The 19,989-nt window shown below is 43.0% G+C and overlaps 3 protein-coding genes across 3 annotated transcripts; 1 reads left to right on the forward strand and 2 right to left on the reverse strand.

Annotated features, from left to right (window-relative positions):
* Nucleotides 1–709: 709 nt before the first annotated feature.
* On the reverse strand, nucleotides 710–2,195 carry PtA15_1A42 (uncharacterized protein; the record flags this gene model as incomplete). The annotated part of the gene is made up of 3 exons (XM_053165457.1): nucleotides 710–754; nucleotides 847–985; nucleotides 1,072–2,195. The coding sequence occupies 3 exons, from the start codon at nucleotides 2,193–2,195 to the stop codon at nucleotides 710–712; spliced, it is 1,308 nt and encodes a 435-aa protein (XP_053016259.1).
* Nucleotides 2,196–9,249: 7,054 nt separating this feature from the next.
* PtA15_1A43 (uncharacterized protein) lies at nucleotides 9,250–10,410 on the reverse strand (the record flags this gene model as incomplete). The annotated part of the gene is made up of 2 exons (XM_053165468.1): nucleotides 9,250–9,316; nucleotides 9,395–10,410. The coding sequence occupies 2 exons, from the start codon at nucleotides 10,408–10,410 to the stop codon at nucleotides 9,250–9,252; spliced, it is 1,083 nt and encodes a 360-aa protein (XP_053016260.1).
* A 247-nt stretch (nucleotides 10,411–10,657) lies between these two features.
* PtA15_1A44 (uncharacterized protein) lies at nucleotides 10,658–11,985 on the forward strand (the record flags this gene model as incomplete). The annotated part of the gene is made up of 2 exons (XM_053165479.1): nucleotides 10,658–10,886; nucleotides 10,961–11,985. The coding sequence occupies 2 exons, from the start codon at nucleotides 10,658–10,660 to the stop codon at nucleotides 11,983–11,985; spliced, it is 1,254 nt and encodes a 417-aa protein (XP_053016261.1).
* Nucleotides 11,986–19,989: the final 8,004 nt, after the last annotated feature.

Genomic DNA, 19,989 nt, shown 5'->3' on the forward strand with positions numbered 1-19,989 from the left:
TCCTGTCATCTGCAACCAGAGATTCTTGGACTGGATGCTCTCTCTCTCTGCCAGCTGGGGAAAACTTGATTGAAAAACTGTGGAACAAATTCCAGAGACCATCAATGAGTGAAAATTAGTGGTTGAGGTGGACAAAGAAATCAGACAATATTTGTTTTCTTGACAAAATGCTGCCCAAAGCTCACCTTCATATGAGAAGCATCATCTTTCTTTAAAGCATACTTGAACTTTCCTTGACTAATTTTCATTCATCAACTCAACCTTGTGAAACTTAAACCAGGTGAATTTCTCACAACACACTCACTATTGAGCACTCTAGTGCACATCTTCTCACTATTTTCTTCTCTTGCCTTTTACTTTCAGTTTCTACACTGTTCTAAATCTGATTTTAATTGACCAAATCATGTCCTCCCTCAATGCCTTTTCTTGTCTCTTGATCGATCATGTCCATGATCACATGTATTAAATTGACCATCGAGATTGTTGGCGTACTTTCACACATCGAGGATATTATCAGTGTTGTCATGGAACAAGTGTCTTAAGAGAATTTAGATTAGTAATTAAATAGAAAAAAATACATATCCGGCCAGTTAAAAAAGCATTAAGAATGATACATGGAGAGCGATTGGATGAAAGTAAATGCAAGCTTGGAGGCTTTTCGCAGTGTGGATAAAGAGTGTTTAAGATAGAGAGAGAGAGAGAGAAGAGTCTAGGAGTGTTGCTGATTCCACTCCTGGTTCTTGACCAGTCGGTCCTGTAGGTGATAAAACCCAGGGCGCCGGTCCGTTAGTTCGCCAAACCCTAATAAAATAACGATGAGAGAGAGAGGGAGGGAGGGAGACCAACAGCAATGATTCCGCGGACATGTCGGAGCACGCTCTCTTCCAGCTGGACTCGCACAAGCTCTTCGCCTAGTGCATCTTGGATCTTCTGGATCATGTCGACATATTCTTGGGCTTGGTTCTTCAATTCGATCGCACTCGATCTATATGTGCACCCCCGATCCCCCAAACCATCAGTTCCAGTTGTTTTTATAGACCGCAAAAAAGGACGACACTAATAAAAACGCACAGCGGGGTCGTATTCGCTAGTTTCTCGAGCCGGTCGAGTTCCTCTGAGGATTTCGAAGACGAGCTAAGCGTGCGTTGAGTGTGGAGGTCGCGTTGAGCACGCAGCAGATGTATGCGTTTCCAGACTTTAAGCTTATCGGTTTCAGAGACGATTTTAGGGCCAGGCGAAGAGTGGGAAGAATTAGAGCTAAGGAAGAGGGGGTTGATTTTCTGTTTCTTGGCGGCTGGGGGGTGGTTTGTTGCGGACGAGGAAGATGCTTGGATGGTCCGTTTGAGTACGTTGGCCGGCTGGTCGGTGATCGGTCTGAGGTTGGAGGTGCTGAGCGTCGGCGTCGATGGGTTCGAACCCGCCGGGGAGTTGTATGGGGTCTGCGAGGTCTCGATGGCTGGCCGACGCGGGCGAGAGGGGAGACATAGCTTGAGTGGCGGAGGACGGGGCGGTGGTGCGGATTTTTTCGGAGGGGAGATTGGCTTGGGTGCGGGTGGGCTCGGCGAAGGGCTCTCGGGTTCGGCGGGGGGGCTGCTGCCGTAGAGGCCTGGTGGACTCGAGTTGGGATCCTCGGGGAAGGGCGTCGGGCTTGCAGGGGGGCTGAGCAGCGGTTGAGGGGGCGGTGATGGTGGCTGTGGTGGTGGCGAGCCTGAGAGTGAGTGCTGCTGTTGAGGTGGGGGATGATGGGGAGGTGGGGAGGAGATGGATGGGTTGAAGACGAGTTCGGTTGAGGATGCGCTTGGTTCAGAGTCAACGAGGCTGGTGAGGAAGTTGCTAGCGGGGTCGTGGAGGGAGAGGTCGAGTGGATGGAGCTGCTCGTTGAGGATGAGCCGTTCGAGGGAGTGGAGGTTGTTTTCGGCGGTGTTTTCGGCGGAGGAGGGTGCTGGGAGGAGGACGAGGCTGTCTGGGCGGGCCGAGTGGTTGGTGCTGATGAGTGCCTGCTCGTAGTTGACCCTGGCGTGGTTGGGCAGCGACCTGGCCTGGCTGAATGCGGCCTCGAAGGTCGGCGGGCGTCGCTTGGCAGGTTTCTCCGCCTCCTTGCTCGCTGCTGCCTCGTCGTCGTCGTTGCTGATGGTCATCTCGAGCTGGATCAGCTCCTCGGTCTCGATCGAATCGCTCGTTGGACTGTTGGCCATCTCCAGTGTTTCCGTGGTTCGCGGGATGAATTCCAGGAACGCCGTTTCGAGGAGAGGGAAATGCTGCCGGTCCCCCGGGCAGTGCCACTTCGGGTCCCCTTGCCCCGCCAACTGGCCACTACACCAAAGAAAGCTCCTGTCTGATTTTGGGTAATATCCGACCAAGAATGGTAAAACACTTGTTGCATTACAAGCAGCGCATCAAAATCAATCAGCGCGCGGGCGCGGTGGACCTCAAGACCATTCAAGACTTTCAAGATCAAGATGGCGGATATCAATATTCAGGGTTCCAAATTTGCACCATTGGAACTTCTTTGTCTATGTCTTCTTTCCTTTATCCAGTGTGGTTTTGGCTTGGTTTTGTCCAGTTTTGTTTCCTTTTTGTGTTTGTGATGGCATGTCCACTAAATGTCACAAAACCAGAGTTTACATAAGTTCATAGATGATGGAGTGCATGGACTTTATCTGAACCTTAATCTTCTCAAACCATCTGTCATATCCAAATCCAGAATTGTATTGATCTCAAACTTTACAAGTCCTCTGAGTCTTCAAGTTATCAGCTGTGCCAATCTGAATCCCCAAATCCCCTTTTAGATCACATCCTTCAACCTCTTTTGTTGGTTGAAGCAACAGTGAAACACTAACTTAGCTAATTTCCCTCCTTGGGGGAGCGCAGCAACCTCCAAAGGAGGGACTTACGTGCTAAGTCAACTCCATGGCCTGAGAGCATTTCAGCTTTTGGTGGGCAGTTTTTCATAATCAACCTCACGCACTCGTCTCTCAACACTTTTCCTTCTAGTTTTCATTTCTGGGACCACGCAAGTGGTCCCCATGTACCTACTAAAGTCCCTCCTTTGGAGGGTCCCTGCGGGACGGCGTCCCCCCTCCACATAGAGAGGGACTTAGTTAAGTTAGAGTGAAACAGTACGGTAAATGTGTTGGTATTCATTGATATTGGTTTTGTTTTTGAGTCCAATACCCTGTATTGGTATTGGATTGTGCTACCAATCTGATACATGTGTTGTCAGCCACTGAGACAACTGTCCATGTGTCTACAATGATAGTTACAAGTCATGTAACCCAATGGCTAAAGGTTGCCTTAAGATTGATCTTGATCTTGTGTAAGATCCTGTGTTTAAGTCCTCCTGTTGTCTTATATGATTACTTTTGTTGCAATCATTACTTTATATGTACTAAACTATATGATTTCACACTTATTATGTATCTTCCATCCAGAGTGAGATAAACTTATCTCTCTATGTATTTATCCTTATTGAGAATAAACTACGTACAAATAGAGAGATTACATAATTATTTATGTAAATACCTCTTCTGAATTCTGTGATCCTCTTCCTCTCCTTGGAGTTAAGGATCCCTCTGGGGCCTTGACTCGAAGGAAGATCAGGATCCTGTAATATAAAAGGGGGGGATCTTTCCTCTGGAGAGATTTTTCCCCCAGATTATTACCATACAAACCTGTGCACCTTACTAGAATCATAGTGAGTGGGGTTTTACAATAATCAACTAAACTTTCTTCTTTTACAGCCTCAGTCCCTTTCGTGTATTTTCCTAGGTACAGGTGGGTGTTAATTTATAACACCTGTAACCTATAAGAAGATAAGAAGCTGATTCCTTATAGGCTACGGCGCCTGGCTTGAGTTATTGCCGCGTCCCCTTACATTTGTAAGGGAGCTAGCCCCTCCGTTGTTCAGCGTCAAGGTGTGGTTTCTTCCCATTGGCGTTTAAGGTTATAGTGTGGCCCATCCTTCCGCTGGCCGCTACTCAGCCGCTACAGCGCGCATAATAACCAATCAACTCCGTGTCACCTAAGAGACCGGAGCTGACATGTGTATTGATTGCCAACAGGGGGTTTCACAATAAGGAAACCCGGGAAGGTGTTTGAGCGCTTGCAAGTATCTTTATGAGGATGCTTGGGGCGATTTCTTGCGGGACTTCACACCAAATTTTCAAGCAAGTACATATGTCACCCGCGAGTAAAGAAATTTAGTGCCGCGGGAAGCAAAAAAGGGGACATTGGATTGAGTACCAATTGCCCAGGAAAGGTGTTGTTTTTTTAGATAAAATACCACTGCATTTTATCTTTTTTTCAATACAGTACATGGTATTGAAGTCTCACACCAGGGGAGATATGTTCCCACTCCCCAGGGAGTGCCAGAGCTGAATTTTATGTGAGTTTTGGTCGGATGTGAGCCTGATGTGGATTGGTAACTCATCCCCAAAATAGTAAATTGGATGGAGAAGTTAGTGAAAAGTCAGTCACAATTGATTTGGAAGTCAACACAATGTTGTGTAGAATTCTTTTGTTTTCTATGTACAACTGTAGGAAGAAATATGATGAAATGATATTTCACCAAAGTCCAACTCATCAATTGCTCCTGTTTACTGATTTTTGAGGATAGCAAAGCAAAATTCCCATTCGCAAAAGTAATTCCTCCAAAAAAATGGGTTTCTTGTAATTCACATTATATGCCCTGATGTACAAAATTAAACTAAAAGTTGACTTGGTATTATTGGGTTTAGATTTTTGGGATGTGGTAATGTTGCAGTCATTGAAATTGAAACCCATTTTCTTGGAAATGCGGGAATTAATTTGAATTTGGCTGATAAAAATGACAAAAACTGTTTTAATAGGGTGAAAGTCTGAGTTAATTCAAGGTTGGATTGCGGTGCCAATTCACTTTGGCCATATATCCTGTCCTCCTCACAAAAATGATCTAGTGAATTTTGTATTTTTTTGCTTTTCAAAATTCACATGTGCACATGCAAGTTAACCTTTTTGCACTTTGCTAATAGTCACCCTGATGTACGCGCGTACATTGAAGTGGAAATATCACAGGATGGGCCTTTCACAGCCACATGAAAAGTAAAAAATTTGTTTTGAGACACCAATTGTCCCCCTGATGTACGCGAGTACATGAGGGGGAAAAAAATCACAGGCTGTGCCTTTCACATCTCCATGGAAAGGACACACTGGTCATGGAGCCAAGAAAGGACTATATTCTGGATGAGTTCTGGATGAATTATAGATGAGTTCTGGATGATTTTTTGGCAAGTTATGGTTTATTTCAGGATGATTTCCAACTGATTTCCACGCTGACTTCCAGTCTTGTTCATACCTATTCAATATTGCTTTACCAAAGGCCTCCAGCACAGTTATGGAAAAAAGTTACGGTAAGGCACTCCCTGGGGAGTGGGAACATATCTCCCCTGGTGTCATATAATGAAAAATAAAACAAACAAAAAAATACATAGTATTGGCTGATACTGGTCATGTATCTTATTGTTTCACCGTTGGTTGAAGACTCAAAATTTTCGGCAAGACACAGGAGTGCTTTAAACCTTCATTCCTGTATTCACTTTCATATCAATTTGTCTCAATGCCAGTACGGTATACCTACAAACCAAAGTATTCCACATTTTGATGCATCTTTGATCTGGTCACCAGGTTCTGGTGCTGTCTCAAAAACCTATCTTCAAAATTTGAGTATACATACAGCTTGTAAAGCCAATTAAGTTTCACAAGCAGCCTGTTTCAGTGAGAACTATTTTAAATGTCACTGGCCCTGTAAAAAATTCAGCCCAATATCATGATGGCTAGTTTCTGTCAGGTTGTGGTTCTGCTACTCTTAGCTTTATCATACCTGCTGGTGTCACTCATTCATGACCTGTCATTTTACGGGTCTTCCCTCAATTAGGGATCTTCATGTGACACCAGTGGATGTTCATTGACCCACCTGCAGCTATTCATATCCAAGCGTCCTTAGTACAGTGGTTAGTACACTTGACATGGATATAAGAGACATGGGTTCAACTCCCATAGGACACATCATATTTTATGGAGTTTCACAGTTTCGCCAAGGAACCGTGGTATCATACAGCTATTGTTGCTATTGTTGAAAACATAAATGCAAGGTCTGGATAGCATTTCATCTCCATACCCTTTTCAGCTTTAATCCATCAGCAAATTAGTCAACATGATGCAAAAACAATGGTTACTTATTGGCCTTTTCACAACTTCTTGGTGTATGGATGCCCTTGTCAATCCAGAGGGTGAGAAAATTGATTCTATGAAAATTCAGGGTGCGTGTATTTCTTTTTCATCAGCAGAGAATAAAATTATAACCAATTTCATAATTATACAATCTTTTCTGATTCATTCCCACACTTTAACAAATGGTTTGTAGGCATGGTTCCAATTGCTGCTTCAGATTATGAAGGAGCAACCAGCAAAATGGAATCAAAAGCTCCAAAAATAGAAACAATTCTTAATCCTCCACAGGAGAAAACAGTTATTTCTGATGATATGGGACAGGTTACTATTAAAAGTAGCAACATCACTAAATCTATAAACCACCAAGCTTTCAATTGTGCTTGCACGCAAAGAAGTCGCTGTAAGTCTGTGTTTGAGAGATTAATACGGGATTCCGACTCATTAAATAAATTGAATCCAGAACAGGGTCAGTAAAGGGCCCAGTTCTATTAATTTTATTTTTTACATCCTTTGGCTAATTAGGAAAATTTCATGAACAGAATCACTATTATTGAAAGGTTGGAAAAAAAATCATGGTTGGTCTATTGCTTGGAAATTCCTGAGAATTTATGAATAACACTCTAGCTGACAAGATAAATATCTTCATTTTCAGACCAAGTCCTTCTGATTGATGAAAATGTGAGAGAATTGATGGGTATAGAACTGAGGAATATCTATTCTTCCTATGCACTTGATGATTATCAAACTAAACATCAGATTAAACATTCCAGAATAAAAATCACACAAACAAAATATGCCTTTGATAAATCAAAATTAAACATTTCAGTTTTGAAAGATGTCAGGCTTCTTGAGTTGGGGGGTTTCTATGATATCACAATTAGAGAAAACACTATTGCATCACTAATCTCAAGCAACAAGGAAAGTGAAGAAATTCCAGAATGGCTCAAAGGTTTTCCTGAAGATATGATCAAGAAAATTTTGAGAAGCACTTGGGATACATTCAGCTGTTCAATTTTGGATGAAATCAAGAACGTGTTGGTCAAATATAAATCTGAAATCAATTATCTTGAATTTTACGACCAAGATCCATATATTTTTGGAGTTGGAGAAAAATACTTTTTCAGATCTATGGAATTCTTTCACCGGGAAGGCTTCCTCAAGCAAGATAGTTTACTAAACTATTTTCATGACAAGGAAATAGTAAAAATGGCAATTGTTTATGCAAAAGAATTTCACATCAAAGGAATTACCACATATGGATCATTGAATTCCATTTTTGATAATTTAGAATCTGTTACCCAGCACTGGTACCTGAAATTAATGCATGGAATCTTCAAAGGTACTTGTTCTGTTTGATTTATTCTATGCAATTCTGCTTAATAAAAAGGACTGATAGTTAGATATTGGATTGAATGATTAAAACAGTGCTTGGCAAGAAAGAGGAAACAACTCTGACACTCCACACTTTATCATCCAAAATCCTGATATTTGGAAAAGAAAATATTGAAAGTTGGAACACACCAGTAGAATTGCAGCAAAAAATTGAGTTGATTTACAATTTGATTCATCAATATATCAATGATTTAGAAGATCTGATCATGGATGAATCAAAATTTAATGATGGAAAAAGGTTGCTTCAAGTTGATGATATTCAGGATCTGGACACTAGATTGAAGAGTGTCCAGGATGGAGTCAGAATTTTGACTGAGATTCTTCACCTTATTTTTTTCCCCAACATATCTTATGTCAAAAGTACATATGAAGACAACCTCTGCATTGCCATCTGTCAGTTATTAAACTTCACTCAAAATCACTTCAAAGGCATTGATCCAGAAACAATTGAAAAAAATATCATTCCTTGGAATAGGTTTCAGGAATACAGAGCTAGAAAGCAGTTAGTATTGTGCTACTCAGAGATCAGGGGAATTTATAAAATGATCACAAGTATCAATGAATTCCAAACAAAAAAAATTCTGCTAAGAAGTTACAACCCCAATACCCAAGCTTATATTAAAAAAACTGCTGAAGATTACACAAAGATCCTGAGAGTAAAAATTCCTGAATTACAAAAACAATTCTCCAAATTATCTAATCATGATAACCAAGAGCCACAAAATGGATCCTCCAGATATGATTGGGTGAACAATTTTGGTGGAATCACTCAATTCATTAATCAAGAAGTTGAAAAGGGTAAGGTTGAGGCAGAGATCAATGATTTGCCTATCTACATTAATCTTGTCAGCAAAGCCTCTAAAAAACCAATTTCATCCAGAACACGTATAAATCTGAATCTTGCAGCTCAAAAGCCCTATGAGGAGCGTTCCAAACTTATTAAAACTTTTTTTCATCATTTTGCTTGAAAATTGTCATTTCTCTCTCTCTTTTCTTTGTGACTAGGATGAATTTCCCCTTGACAAATTTCAAACAAAGAAAAATGCCTCTTGCAACAGCTACAAAATATTCTGATTTGCTCTTGGCAACAGAAAACAATTACAATTTATAAACAACAGGGCAGGTGGTTTTTAGCCCTTAGACATGGGTACCTTGGACTGACATGTAGAAAAAGACTGGGGATTTCTCCTCTCCGACCATTAAAAGAGCAATGGGCAAATAAAATAAGGGGGCACAAACCCCGCAGCCAATTGCAAGTTGGAAATCTAGGGTGCAACTCAAGGGTGAATTTCCGCTTCTCTCAGGCAAGCACTCCTCCATGTGTAATAGTAAGTAAGTCCCTGCGGTCGGCGGGGGCGCTGCTCCCCACTGAGCCACAACTCAGGGGCGGTTAGTTAAGTTGGTTTGGGGTCGGCTAAGTGGGGTTAGGCCAGTGCACGTCCAGACAAGCCTGCATGGCCATCATGGGGCGATTCTGATCAATCATTGGAAACATATTCATGTTCAACAAAGTTGTTGATGACTTCTTGTCGGTCGACTGTTGCGTCTTATTTTTTGGTGAGATTGGGTGATATGCATGTCATGACATAAGGTGCGTCGAAAGAAGTAGACATGATCATTACTGCTTTTTTTATGGGAGGATATATCGGACTATCTTTCCAGTTTCGCATCTTCTGGTCTTACAAATGGGACTCTAAATCCACTGATTAGAGCTCGTCTGGGGACAGAACAGGGGATCAGAAAAGAGTAAGCAAAGACTTTCGATGAGCAGTAATATAGAGGTAATATGACTCACGCCTTATCAGTCGCACCAGGGCCAGTTGCACTAGTCAGGAAGTGGATATTCATTCCATATTTTCTGGGCCAATTTTCGAGACTCTCTTCGACTCCAGGCCAAAGACCCATTGCATGGTCAGGAAGACCGATCTGGACGACGCCGCTGACCATGGCGGTGTGACGACGATGAGCATCGGCGGGTGGTAGTGCGAAGCCGTTGAAGTCTTTGAGGCGGGGGAGGACGAAGGTGGAGAGAATGTCGAGAAAGTCGAACATCTTTGGGCCCCGGATCTCGAGATGGGCCCCACAGACCATTCCCGTTCTGACCTTGAAAGTCGTCGACTTGTCCTTGGTCCGACTGATTTGGATCCCTTCTGAGCTGAATAGTTTTGAGAGCTGATCGGTCGAAAGGGCGGCCCGATCGGGTTGGCCGGAGATCAACTGGAGTAGATAGATCGCCCCGAGTAGTTCCTTCTTGGTGTGGATCGCCTCGGGGACATGGATGTCGATGGAGATCTTCTTGAGCCGGACCAAGTTCTCTGGGGAGGAATCGGATGGAGGGCGTCTGGGGAGGGCACCGGAGCCACCCTTGGGCGGCCGTGGAGGTCGGTTGCGGGTGTAAGGGTCTTCGGGGTCCCATTGGGGCAGTTTGGAGATCGGGTCGGGATGCTGGGTGAGTGCACGTCCGTCGGCCCGGTGAGGCGTCGAGCCGTCGAGGGCGTATCCGGCTGGGAGCTCGTAGGTCATGTAGAGCAGATCGGAGGCCATCTGGTTCTGGTAGTGCTCGGCCAGCCGGGATCGGTAGAGCTGTCCAGGCCGGATCGAGAACAGCCCGGCATGTTGACTCGAAGCTTTCTGCGCCAGGCTCGGCAGCTCTCCCTCCTGCTCTTCCGATGCCACCGTTGCTCGTGGCTGGCTCGATGATTGGATTGCTCTCTGTGAGCTCGGTTCACTTCGTCTGGCACACCAACCAACGCTTTTGCAGCTCGGATTCAGGCCGACTAGGCGGGTCGAAATGAATGATCGCAGACTCATCTCCCTCCGGGCGGTATCTTCTCCACGATCGGCTACGCAGGATGTCTTGTTGGTCGTGATTTCTCCGGTCGTTTCGCAAGAATTGGCTGGTCCTCGTCGCCCGAAATTGCGCCACTTGGCGACAGCAGGAGTCGCCTGTCACAGTTTCTGTCACAGTCCCTGTCACAGCCCGCCCCGCACCCCGCGTGAAACCTTGCGGTGCCAAGACCACCCGCTATCGGAGAAGATAGCAAACCTTGCAAAGACGATGCTGACGACAATCTATCCACGAACAATCAGGCTGGCAACCAGGGCCGGGAGAAACACCCTGGTATGGAAGAACTCGTTCTCATCGAGCTCGGCTATCAGCGGCAGCAGCGATACCCTCAAGAAAACTCCGATCCATCCCCTCCATGTCAACCCAGGAAATGGCGCAAAGATGGTCCCATTCGCTGGCTTCGACATGCCACTGTCTTATACTAAGAGTGGCGGTCAAAGTACGTCACTTGCGTTTATCAGAAACGAGCAGGCAAGTCATTCCATGTAACTGATGTATTTGCCATTCTTTCAGTTGCTGAGCATATGGCAGTACGAAACGAATGCGGACTATTCGATGTCTCACACATGGTTCAGTCAAGATATCAGGGAAAGTCGGCTGGCGAATTTCTTTCGAAGCTACTGCCGAGTTCGATTTCGAGTATGAAGGCTTATTCGAGCACGCTCTCCGTGATCATGAATGAGAAGGGGGGTATCTTGGACGATTGTTTGATCACCAGATGGGGCGAGCAGGATTGGTATCTGGTCACTAATGCTGGACGGAGGGAGTCCGACCTGGCCTGGATCAATCAGATCCGACAAGGGTTTCCATCCGATTCTCTCAAGATCGATGTCTTGGATGGCTGGGGCCTACTAGCGCTCCAGGGCCCCCGGGCTAGCCCAATCCTCCAGTCGTTGCTCGACGACCAATCACTTTCACTGGATAAGTCGCTCTTCTTCGGCCAGAGCATCCACACCACCATTGCCGGTACCAGGGTCCATATCGCACGGAGCGGCTACACGGGGGAGGACGGCTTTGAGATCTCGGTCCCGCCAGGGAACGCATTATCCTTTGCAGAGCTGCTAGCGAACCAACCCGGGGTGACGCTAACGGGCCTTGCGGCGAGGGACTCGCTGAGACTCGAGGCGGGCATGTGTCTCTACGGGGCCGACCTGGACGAGTCTGTCGGAGTGGCCGAGGCCGGGCTCGGATGGGTCGTCGGCAAGGAACGGAGCGGATTCGTCGGCGAGGAGCGCACTCGGACCGAGAAGGGCGAGCTCATCAAACGCCGTCGGGTCGGCTTGATCGTCGAGAAAGGCCCCCCCGCTCGCTCAGGAGCTCTGATCACCGACCCCAGCGGCCAAGAAATTGGCATCGTCACCAGTGGAATCCCTAGTCCCTCCCTTTCCGGCCAAAATATCGCAATGGCCTACCTCAAATCTGGGTTCCATAAACCCGGCTCAAACGTTAACGTACTCGTTCGCGGTAAACCCAGACTCGCCGAGGTCGTCAAAATGCCCTTCGTCAAATCTAACTATTATCGCAATTCCTCTAGTTAGTTTTACAAATATTACGCTTGATCAGACATACCATGTTTTTTGATTAGTAGCTCAAGGGAAATACAAAAAAATTGAAGACACAGACAGAGGAAGATGGTGAAGCAGGCGCAAGAAACAAAACTTATACAGCGTTTACAGCTTGCTGTTGGCAGGGAGAAGTTTCTAAAAGACGCTCTTTGAGTCAACCGTGAAAAGAAGCCCACAAAGGTATTTATCAAGGATTGATGGGCAGCTTCGCTGCGTGCTACCGCTCCCTGGTGTGAGGGCGTAGCTGGGCGCGATCTAACATTCAGGTGATAATTGCTGTTTGCCGCTTGATAGCCGTATGTTATAGTTCCAGCCAACCTCTTATACGGGACAAATCCTTGCAGATTTGATTCAATGATTTGTTGCGCATCCTTGTCAATTATATCAGCAATTTCTGGTGTCAAACCATACTCCTCAGTTTTTAGCAAAACTTGGTATTCTCTGGAAATTGCTTTTAGGTACTCATTTTTCAGCCCTTCAAAAACACCGATGATAGTTTGTGCAAATTCTGGAGGATCAGTTGGGTCAAGCTTCCATGTCCCTTCATAGTGAAAATTATGGAATCAACCAAAAATCAAGATCTGAATTCCAAGGATACATTTGTGCTATATAAGGGTGACTTACCCTGTATCTGTCTAAGGTGTTTTAGAGCTACCCGGTATGCCTTCTCTTTCTTCAAAATCCCATCATTGTAAAGCGGAACTCCATGCTCATCTTCTATTGTTTTTAAGAATCATGTTTGGGGGCCACCAATTGAGATTTTGTCAGAGAAGAAAAAATGTTCTGGGGAGTTAGTTATGATTAGAGAGAAGGGGTGCAAATTGAAACCACACAATACCTAATTTTGCAATGCCAATCCAAAGTAGTTGATCAATTTGCTCAAGGATTCTTTTCCATTGTAGCTCTTCTCCTAACATCTTAGGAGGTTTTAGTTCTGAATCAGAATAGAATTCACCTTTAGGAAAACCGAGCAACCAATTGGAAAACAAAATATTACACAAAGTCAAGATTTGTTGTCACAACTAGATGTTTTAATTTTGGCAAAGTCCACATACCCATCAACCATGTCAAGAGTCTGTGTTCTGGTGATTCCTTTTCATATTTTTTAATCCTGCTGTCATCTTTAAAGTTTGTTTTTGGTTAGCATGGTACATATTCATATAGAATGTTGAAGTGCAAATTCTGCTGGGACTTCCTGTTTGATTTCTTGATCAAGGAATATTCAAGTTCATGATTCAATCAGACTCACTCAAGGCTTTAATAGTTTGGGAAAGTGAATCTTCAGCTGTCTTAAACTCTAGATGTGGCATTCTTATAACAAAACTTTGTTCTTCAAGAAGCCCTGAATATAAAGAATACTTCTTACAGTGAGTCATAAATGAACATTATAATCTAAAGCTAATAATCCTGATTCCAAATACTCAGCTTACCTATTGCATCTTGTAAAGAGCGGAAATTGTTCATTTCCACCTCACTTAAAAGTCCTTTGTCTCCTTTTGGGAATTTCAAATTTCAGCTCAAAAACCTTTCTTTATTTTCCAAATCAATTGCACTGCAGTTTACCTATCTCATCTTGTATGACATTGGAATGTAGTATTTCCTCTCTCCTTGGGGCTCCTTCAGCTTCTGCTTTTTGTTTGCATTTTTTTTATTAAAATCAATAAGAAAGGTCAGAATTCTTCCAGATTCAATCAAATATTCCTGGACTTAGAAGCACTGACCCTCTTTCCTCACAGCTGGGTTGAAATTCAAAAAAAAGAAAAACAGAATCATCAGCCATCAGGGAACAAATTGGAAAAAAGAATGATATCTGCTATTCAAAACAAGTGAAGTCAAAGTCAGAAGTCACATACATGCTGATATTTCTTTTCCTTTTTTCTTGTCTTTTCCTTTGAATTTATTACTTTGGTTTCCTTCTATATTCTCCTTTGCTTTTGATTTTACTTTTCTTCTGCATTTGTCTATCTCTTCTCCAATGCCTCCAACAATGATGTTTATTATTCTTTTTCCTTTTTTCTTGCGGCTGGAGGTATCTGATGTGTATGCCATTCTCTCCAAGAGGAATGCCCTTGCTACCTCAGCTTTGGAAACATCTGGAAAGGTTTGAAAATTATTGAAGCATGTACTGAAGTAATGATTGCTGATTGCTAATTGATAATTGGTTTCTATAACTTCAGACAACCTTTTGTATGGAACAAATCCTTGAATTACTGGACTAATCATTTGGAGAGCATCCCTGTCAATGGCATCAAAAGCTTCCTGTGGTAAATTATTGGTCTTCTTTATTGCTGATCTGTAGGCATTCACAATTTTAGTGAAGTTTTTACTCCTAAACCATTTGTAAACCGCAGTAATGTGATGTGCCATTGCTAGCCAATCCTGCTGGCCAATATTCCAGTTTGGATCTTCCAAGAAAATTTTCAAACCTAAATTATATGAAGTCAATCTTGGAATTCTAATGAGAGATCCTTTGTTGATAAAATGTTACATACTGTCCATCCCATTCAGTTTTTCAATTATAAGGCAGTAGGCTTTATCTTCAACTGCTTTGTGTGGGGTATACATGATCTCTTTGTCAGGATCTTGTTAGTTGTGTGTTTCAGTTGAGTGAGTTTTTTCATCATTTTAAGGATACAAGGGGTGTGGGATGAAATATATCAGCACAGAAACTTATTTTTAGTCAGCAGAGAGAAAGGATGCAAATTGAAACCACTCAAGACTAAATTGCCAATCAGAAATCTTGATCAGCCTGTCAATTTGTTCAAGGATCAAGTTTTTTCTAGGCTTGTTTCTATGCTCTTCTTCTGAATAAAATTCATCTTCAAGAACACACCCATTAAGCAAATAATTTTTACAATTATGGTGTTCAAAGTTGGTTTGCATAATTTTATGCATGCATAAATCATAAAATCATAAAAATATTTTGACAAGGAAATTTTGTATTACATAATTGGACAGTTATATCCCCTGCAAAAAAGATCTTATGATTTTATGATTTATGCATGCATAAAACTATGCAAACCAACTTTGAACACCATAAATGAGGAATGCAAACTAAACCTGACATCCAAATTCAAAAAATATTTGTACCTGCTAACCATATTAATAGTCTGTTTTCTTCTGCTACACTTTTAGTGAATTTTTCACGGGGTTTAACTGATTTGATTGGGTAAGGATTTTTTTCATCACACTTTTTAAATACATAAAAACCAATTCAGTAAAACTCACATAGAGGATCATGGAGAGCCACATGAAGTAATTTTGCAGATTGTTCAGAACTTCCATAGGGTTTCATTGTTGAAGAGACTTTTTCTTCAAGCATGAATATCATCATATGTTGTTGTTTTCAGTAATCTATTGCATTTAAAACTAGAAGAAGTAAACAAAAGCAGTTGAATAGATTTCTCACCCATTTTATTTTTCAACTCTTCAAGTATTTCTAATCCCTGCTTATATGGATCCTCTTCAAGTTTTGCTTTGAAAGATTTCAGTTGGTGATGCTCTTTCATTTGAAAAAAGGAATGGGAATCATATGATGAGCACCTGAGATTGAAATAACTTACCTTCTGATTCCAAAACTGTTCTGGAGGCTACAAATAATCAAGAATCATCAACTGTTCAAATTTGAAATGAACAAAACCAACCTCTGCCATTGTAGATCAATCAGTGAAAGATCTGAAAGGACGTACATTCTCCTAAATCATTTCCTCCCATTTTCCTTATGAATCCTGCTATGAATGATCCCTTTTGTTTTTGGCATGCTCCCACTATCTCTTCTTGATTTGGATGGCTGATGTGTAAAACTGGAAAACTGTTCAAGGATCTTTTTTCTAGGTTTTGTGAAGGTGATAGTGGATTTGCCAAAACACTATGGTAGTTTGTGAAGATCTCCAAGGCAACTAGGATCTTGGTTAAGATCATAGCCATGGATGAATGTATTGGCTTGGCCATCTTTCAGTACAAATCAGTATAGGGGATGATAAGAGGAGGGAAATGTGATACATAGTGAGAGCCGAGGAGTGGAACCACACACATGTGATTATCATCTTGCTCTCTCTGTGACCAGACAAACTACCAGTGGCAGAGAGTTGGTTGGTACACTACCGTGTTTGGGCGCTTCCAGGTACATGTACAACACATCTGTATTGAACTTTGTCATACAAGATCTCAAGGACATGTTCCAAGCGCCCAAACACGGTAGTGTACATAGGTGTACATTGTACATGAAATTTTTGGGACTGCCACTCTCTACCACTGGTTGTCTGGTTACAGAGAGAGCAAAATGAAAATCACAAAAGGTATCGTTAGTTATCGCCGATAGAGCAATTTGATCGGACTTGAAACTTACCATCGTTCTTACTCTTCCTCCAATCATCGATAGAGGACAAAATGCACATCACCGGACTTGAGTAAGCGGGTTGTTCCATTCCTCTCACCACCGGCAAACGGGTCGCTTATGGTGCCCTGCTGAGAGCCTGAGTGTGTGCAGCTTCGGGAGCGGCGGTGGGCTCCAGAGAGTCCAGCCCGCCTCTCATATGGTGGTGAGTACATAACAGAATCTCTGAGTGTCTGAGGAGCCAATTGGGTCCAGCGTCTCCGTTGCCAAGATAATCTCGCCGACGAGGCAACAGTGGGTCCGCTACGCTAACCATAGCTGTTAGCGTGGCGTAGCGCAGCACAAATGCGCTATTTTTAGCGTAGCGTTAGCGCAGATGCCCGCAATGGCGCTAATGCTACGCGCACAGGGTACAAAGCTATTTTAGCTTTTAGCGTAGCGTTAGCGCAGTCGCGCGCAATTGCGCTAACGCTAAGCACGCAGGGCGCAAAAGAGCGCGCGCTACGCTGCGCTACAGCGCTTTTTGCCGCAGAAAAGGGCTTTTTTTTGCTAAAAGTGCTTTAGCGCAACGTAGCGTAGCGGAGCGGCTGTAGCGGAGCGCTAACGCTAAACAAAAATTGGCGTGCTGTTAGCGCCGCTGAAAATTAGCGCAGCGCAGCGGCGCTAACGCTATTCAAAAAAGGCCGGCGCTTTTTGCTGCTCACTGAACTTGAGGGCTAAAATTGCATAGTTTAGCGTAGCGGCCCACCGTTGGACAAGGGTTTGCTTGGCAATACCCAACAGAGGCTGGGATTGCTCAACCTTGCTGAGGAGCAGCAAAAATGGAATGCTACGCTAAAAAATTGGTAGCGTGTGCTACCCGCTAGTTGAGCGTTGCGTAGTTCCTGGCACAACGCCTTTAGTGGTAGCGCCGCTAAGGGTCGCTATGCTAACGGGCGCTAACAGCGCTATCCGCTTTTTCAGCGGTTAAAAAGCACTGCTAGCGCCGATAGATGCCCCTTTGTTTTGAAGGGGGTCTGTTAGCGGTAGTGTGATACAACTGACTGCTAAGGGAAAAAACCCCATCGGCGGTAGTATAGTTCCGTTAAGCTACGCTAAACTACTGAGTGAATGTAGTTTAACGTCCCACCGTTGGGAGCAGGCAGCCTGATACCGGTGTGCCGAAAGACGAAGTAACCCAAAGCCCATGTCTAGTGGATAACTACCCTTCAAGCTCTAGCAAAAAAAGTGTCCCGAGTCCCAAGGGTGTGCAAGTTTTTACTTTGCGTCTCGGCGGCTCCTGAGTAGAAGAAAAGAAAGCGCACGCGGAGAAACCAGAGGGGGATCAGTGTTAGACCCTCGTTGGGGTCAACTTGTCCCCTGTAAGGGTGGGAGGGAGGTCATCGAAGAAAAGAGAAAAACTGTGGATTAAAGAATTGTGGGACGGCGACGGATGACTGTGGGTCAAGGGGCAAACCCTGCTCTTTTCAAGTTTTATGCTCCTCCGGCCTATCATCTATCCTGGACCTGCCCTTGAACTTTCACCATGGCTCTGGTAGCACTCTATGGTGAACTTCCCGCCGTAGTCCGGGGGACTATGGCGCCGGGGGGAGGCTTCTTGGGTCTCAATGTGACCACGCCTCTAGGGCAACCTTCCGATGCAGATCACCAACCCCAACGGCCAAGAAATCAGAATCGTCACCGGAAACCGGTTCAAACATTCTTGTCCTCGTTCATGGCAGCCCCAGGTCGTCAAAAAGCCATTCTTCATATCCAGTTTCTATCGCAAATCATCTTAGTTCAACACATATGACACTTCATGAGGCATATCATTTTTTTTCATTTTTTTTTCTTCGAAAATAACTTACGGGAAATAGCAAAACAATTGAAAAGAAGGAAAGATGGAGAAGAGGGTGCAACTCAAGCAAAAAAAACTTATAAAGCTATAACAGATTTCATATTTCAGATGTCTTAACTCATTTCCGTCTTTGAAAAGAAGTACATAAGGGGGTGCCAGTGGATAGTTGATTTGCTGCTTTCCGCCACTCCTTGGCCTGGGGTCTTAGCTGAGCGTGATCTAACCAGCAAATGATAATTGCTGTTTGCAGCTTGATAACCATACTTTATAATTCCTGCCAACTTCTTGTACGGAATAAATCCATGAAGGTTTGATCTAATAATTTCTTGTGCATCCATGGCTATTATATCCGCAATTTCTGTTGTTAAACCAAAATCCTCAATGTTTAGCAATTTTTTGTATTCGTCAGAAAATGTTTTGAAGTATTTATTTTTCAGCCCTTCAAAAACACCAATGATAGTGTGTGCAATTTCTTGAGGATTTTCAATGTGGTCAAGCTTCCACTTCTCTTTATAGTGAAAATTATGGAATCAAACAAAAGTCAATATATGGATTTGAAGGATGAATTTTGGCTATGAGAAACAGGTGACTTACCCTGTATAAATTTAAGGTACTCCAGAACCACCTTGTACTCATCCTCTTTTCTTAGAATCCCCTGTGTGTAAAGTGGTACTCCATTCTCCTCTGATTTTTTTGAATTTGTGTTAAGGTTTTTTTTTCAGGATAATTTTGTGGGCAGCCGGTTTAGTTTTTGTTAGGGAAGAAAAAAAATCAGCATCTTTGTGGTTGAGGTAGGGGAGAATGGATGCAAATTGAAACAACTCATACCTAATTTCATGGCACCAATTACAAGTAAGTGATCAATTACTGCAAGGATTGACTTCCATTGGCCCCCTTTTTCTAATTCTCTTCTGGAGTGATCACTACAGACAAGGTTTTCAGAGCTGTTTTCAGACAGGTCTTTTCTGCTAGAGATATAATTTTGCTGGGCCCAGGCTGTTGAACTTGTTGGACAAAGTCTATCCAACAGCTCCTGGGATGCACCTTGTATGCCAAGTTCTGCATATTGCTGGGCCCATGTTGAGGAACTTGTTGGACCAAGTTGGTCCAAAACATTGTTGTGAAAAGCTGTCTGATCAGATAGTCTATATTGCGGTTGTTCTGAATCAGAATAGAATTCATCTTCAAGAAATTCCAGCCATTGATTGTCAAAAAGCAGTTTACCATTAGTGCACTGATTAAAAGTCAAGATTTTCCATCACAACTAGATATTTCACATTTGGAAGAGGCTACATACCCATCAACCATATCAAAAGTTTGTGTTCCGGTGATCCTTTTTCATAACTTTTAATCCTTTTGTCATCTTTAGCAGAATTTTTTTTAATTATTTTTCCATGCATGTGAAAGGTTGAATTATGTTCAAATTTAGTTGAGCCCCCTTTTCTTTATTTCCAGATCAAGGACTTGGTCTAATTTCATGATTTGATTTGACTTACTCAAGGCTTTCATAGTTTTGGAAAGTGAATCTTCAGCTGTCTCACCCTTCAGTTCAACTTCTGGAACCATTCTTAATACAGAACTGCTTTCTCCAAGAAACAATGGATATGACAAATGATACCTCTAGTAAGCCATACATGGATAAAAGATAAAAAAAGCTGATTATAAATACATGGCTTACCTATTGCATCTTGTAATTTCATGAACTTATCTATTTCCTTTTCACTTGGAATTCCTTCATCTCCTACTCTCAAATTTCAGCTGATAAAGTTTTTATTTATTTTACAAAAACAGATGCTTACCTCTC

The sequence above is a fragment of the Puccinia triticina genome, chromosome 1A (genome assembly GCF_026914185.1).
Source record: "Puccinia triticina chromosome 1A, complete sequence".
Taxonomy (NCBI): domain Eukaryota; kingdom Fungi; phylum Basidiomycota; class Pucciniomycetes; order Pucciniales; family Pucciniaceae; genus Puccinia; species Puccinia triticina.